The 4,709-nt window shown below is 46.5% G+C and overlaps 1 protein-coding gene across 1 annotated transcript; it reads right to left on the bottom strand.

Annotated features, from left to right (window-relative positions):
* Positions 1 to 1,956: 1,956 nt before the first annotated feature.
* HMGB2 (high mobility group box 2) lies at positions 1,957 to 4,001 on the bottom strand. Its single transcript, XM_079706874.1, has 4 exons — positions 3,754 to 4,001; positions 3,385 to 3,530; positions 3,115 to 3,289; positions 1,957 to 2,504 (listed from the first exon to the last, which is right to left on the bottom strand). Exons 1-4 carry the CDS (start codon positions 3,901 to 3,903, stop codon positions 2,346 to 2,348), a joined length of 630 nt encoding a protein of 209 aa, XP_079563000.1. The 5' UTR covers positions 3,904 to 4,001; the 3' UTR covers positions 1,957 to 2,345.
* Positions 4,002 to 4,709: the final 708 nt, after the last annotated feature.

Genomic DNA, 4,709 nt, shown 5'->3' with positions numbered 1-4,709 from the left:
AATGTGGCAGCTCTGTTGTGCCAAGAATCTAAAATGATGAGAATTAAGGGGCAGAACAACATATATAATAAGCTTCCTTTTGTGCAACATTGATATATATGCACATATGACTGTGTGCTTCAGTCTCTCTTGAAGGGTAAATTATTACATTACTGGAGTTGCCTCCTGGGAGAACCTGGTAGCTAGAAATCAAGGTTGTAAACTACCCACTATATAGTCCTTTTACATTTTATACCATCAAGATATGACTTATTTTTAAAAAGAAAAGGGGGGCAGGTGGTTTTCATAAACACATCCCCAAGTACTGGCTGGCCTGGGATAGAACCTGATTCTTACCCCTATTTCAGAGCTTTCCAACATAACCACTCCTTGAGGTCATTTAGTCCTAAAAGCAAGGGAATTTAAAATTTTGATCCACACTTAGAGAAAATATCAAATATGAGGACTCATCTCAAATGCTGAGATTATGGAACAACTCTTGATTTTAAAAAATGAGTCACTCTTAGACATTTAAACTATATTTCATTTAAAGAACAGAATGAAAGCAAACACAAAAACTCCCAAAAAGAAAGGTGACAAGGAACCAGATAGGTCTGCTTCATGGGTCTAATTTATAGATATAGAAATCCTTAAGAAACAGACTCCTATTTTAAAAACTCCTATTTAGTATCTTTTCTATGCATTAAGTACTGTTGTAAATACTTAACATTCTCATTTAATCATTAAAACACTGCGAAGTAGGTACTGACACCCTACACAGATAGAGAGAAATAAGCCCAGAGGTAAAGTCCATACAGCTAGCGTTTGGTAGAGCTAGGGAACTGGGATCCAGACCTAGGCGTGTCTCTAAAACACCTTACCGCCGATTTTTTAGCATTAAGTCACCTAACACCAGGAGATATTTTTAAATATTTTTTAAATACATAAAACTAGTTTTCATTTTATGATCAGCAAAAGCCCCAAAACAATTGTGATATTAATGGAGGGCAATCTCTAAGAGGTCTGAAGATTCTACTTCAGTCCATCTGCTCTGGGAATTATGCTAATACCTTACCTTCCATTTAACAAGTTTGGTTAGTATTTCCTGTGTCAGAAATAATTCCAAATATGGCATAAGATAGGAAACCAAGGCTCCCATGGTTGGGTAATAAGAATTTTGGCTTCTATTTTTAATACTTGATAGGTAACCAAGATCGTCAGGTTTAACTATGAAACTATCAACAAATAAGTTTCTTCTATAATCTCTTAGACAACAGATGGCCAACTTTCACTAATAACTTGATAACTATTTACAATAGTTATCTGAATTCCAATGCAAGCAACTGCTTCCTCAAATGAGCGCTTCCTAGTAACTGCTTTCACCTGTAAATAAATATCCCAGTAAAATCTCGCCTAACTACAGTCATGGAAAATCACAACCACCATCTCAAAAGCTTTCTTGGGTTAGTTACCGAGAATTCTAGGCTTAAGACCACAGTGATTTTTAAGATTTAACTCAAAATTCACTCTGGTATTCTACCCCAAACTAAATCATTAACCACAGAAAATGTAACCGTGTTCCTATTGTTTTTAAAAGTTTATGTGTTTTTAGGTATGGATTCACTGTATGAGCTCCTCTGCCTCGTACTAAAAAGAAAGTTTCTCTCAAAATAAAATGTCAGCTAAAAAAAATGGGACAAGTTAGCTAACAAATGAACATAAATGTCAAGAACAAACCTTGCTCATTTTATAAAACTGCATAAATTTTTAAAGTTCATTAAATTCCACTGCTGGTTTTTAAAGAACACTTTGTAAATATGAATAATATGGGCATGTTTGACTTTTACACAAACACTATACTAAATCAACCATGTCTGAGAACTATTAGGCAGAAAAACAAAAAAAAGTTGACATGGTTCCAGACCATGACTTTGAAAGCAAAAGCTAATTGAGCATATACGACAAAGACAATAGAAATAATATACATAATTTTATTACAAAACCTTTTTTAAGAAAACAGAATGCAACATTCTTATTCTAGAAAACCCAAAATTCACTATTGATACTAATCTCTATGAGTTTGCTGTGCTACCATACACAAGTCAAGAAGTTAAAGAAACCATTAAATATTCAGAAACATTCGTCAGAAGCTTTAAAATCTAACTGTATGTAGTAGCCCCTCAAAAAGCTACAACCTGCATTTTCAAAAAAGTATTTTCTCTACAAAGAATCCCATAAGCTATACAAAACTCTGTACAGTTTTTATACTGAAGCTAATATTGAGCTGCACTTGAATTCACATTCTTAGCAAAACCTTTGCCTGAGCACACACGCACACTCCACACGCATCATTACAGAACGGCCATTTATTCCTCATCTTCCTCCTCCTCCTCCTCTTCCTCTTCTTCCTCCTCTTCCTCTTCCTCCTCATCTTCTGGTTCGTTCTTCTTCTTGGAACCTGTTGGCCTGCCAGGGCCCTTCTTTCCCGCCTCACTCTTGCCCTTGGCACGGTATGCGGCAATATCCTGGAAATATTGTCAAAAAAAGTAAAATCGTCATCCGGTGTCATTACTCAACCGTGAAAACCACTAAGCTGTAAACAATCTAAGATTATTGGCCAATAACCCTGAGGACTGTCTAAAACGTGGTTTTGAGATCATGTCCCCTCCAGGCCTTAGACAGCGAATGAGGTACACTAACGGGGGTGTACCAGACTGATGTGTGTCAGTACTTTCACTACCGGTGTCTGTGAGCGGCACACAGCCTGTCCCCTGACTTCACGTTTTAGGTCGAACACTTAGCCCTCCGTTCTTCTCCACTAAGAGACGCATTTCACCACACACACCTCTGAACGCAGCAACCTCCCAGGGCTACAAACACCGGCTGCCGTCCAAAGGAAGGAGGTTCCACTTAGCTTACACTCCTGAAGCGCACAACTCTCGTTAGACCGTTCCAAAGCAAAGCTGACAACCGTGAACGCAGGACGACGGAAGGTTCCCCACTGGCTAGTCAGGGACAAGCGACGACAGCCTATACCTATTAACACACAGCTTACACCTCCTTCCAACACGCTCGTTTAGAAAGCGGCTTTCAAGCAGATGTCAACCTTGCCTCAACAAAATTCAGACAGCACACCTTCTCATACTTCTCCTTTAGCTTAGCCGCCTTCTGTTCATAGGGCTGTTTGTCTTTGGCTGACTGCTCAGACCACATTTCACCCAATTTCTTGGCAGTATCGCCAATGGATAAGCCGGGGTGTTCGCTCTTGATCTTTGGGCGATGTTCGGAGCAAAACAGGAAGAAGGCAGATCTGAAAGGAAGGAACAGGGCTGTAATGACCTGAATGAAGCATCACGGGGGCCATTCAGCCGACTGCAAACAAAAAACCAAACAAACAGAACTTACGGAGGCCTCTTAGGCGCATTGGGATCTTTTTTCTTTCCCTTCTTGTCACCTTTGGGAGGAACATAATTCTTCATCTCCCTGTCATAGCGAGCTTTGTCACTTTTTGCCATATCTTCAAACTTGGATTTTTCCTTGGCAGACATGGTCTGTGGGCATGAAAGCAGCAGTGAAAAGGCAATACTGTAAACCGACATCCGTCCCCGAAAAGGCAGGGTTCTCTTCAGGGCCGCAGTTGCCTCCGTCGTCTTAAAATACACCAGCACCCCGAAGTCCTGTGCCTCGGACTCTGGATAAACACCGGGGCCGGTCGGCGGCGGAGGCAAGTTCAAAGTCACGGCCACCTGCCCGCGTGAGGACCCTCGCGCTCACCTTCCATCTCTCGGAACATTTCTTGGAGAACTCGGCGAAGTTGACCGAGGAGTCGGGGTGCTTCTTCTTGTGCTCCTCCCGGCAGGTCTGCACGAAGAAGGCGTACGAGGACATCTTGCCCCGCGGCTTGTTGGGGTCGCCCTTCCCCATGATGATGCTGCTGCGGCGGCGGCGGCGGCGGCGCGTCCACCTGGCGGGAGAGCGCGGCGGGCGCTGGCGGGCGGGGCGCCTTCCCGCCCAAACGCCGCCGCCCCCCACCCCCCGGGCCCGCCGCCCCCGCCCGGCCCTGCCTGACAGGAAAGCCCCCGGCTTCCACGCCGCGAGGCCTGCTCCGAGCTGCCGCCTCGCGCCCCGCGTTCAAAACACTCCCGAGACGGGCCCGGACGAGCTTCCCGCCTCCGCAGTCCGGCCCGCCCGGCCCGCACCCGGATCCCGCCCGCGGGGCGAGCCACGAGAGCCGCAGGCGCCCGGGCCGGCCGTGACGGAAGGGGGCCGGCCGGCCACGCACCCCAGGCCCGGAGCCGGCTCTTGCCTGGCGGTAGCTTTTCCTCAGAGTACCGCGCAGCGGCCGGGTCCGACCGCGACGATGCTACCCGCGGCTTCGATGTGAACTGGTATGTCTCTAACGCAATCCTCCGTCTCTTGTTTTGCAGACTTCTCCGCGCCACGGCAACTTGACGAGCCGGGCCACAGGCCACACCCCCTGCCGCTCCGATTGGCCCTGGGGATTATTCAAACTCGGAGAGACCCCGCCCCCTCGCCACGGCGGCTTCCGAATGGCCGGTGTGTCTCCAGGCTCGTCCCCCCGGCCGCAGCCTAGCAGGTTAGGTGGGTCGCCCGGGTAGTTAACTCCTAGACCCGTTAGAACCGGTCAGGAGAGGAATGCGCTGCTCGATCCTGATTGGCGGCCGGAAGAGGGTTTGAAAAATGGCGGGCCTGGCGCTGAGTGGCTGGGG

This window comes from Hyperoodon ampullatus, assembly GCF_949752795.1.
Source record: "Hyperoodon ampullatus genome assembly, chromosome: 6".
Lineage (NCBI taxonomy): Eukaryota > Metazoa > Chordata > Mammalia > Artiodactyla > Ziphiidae > Hyperoodon > Hyperoodon ampullatus.
Note: the sequence above shows the minus strand (reverse complement) of the source record. Positions and strands in the feature narration are given on the sequence as shown.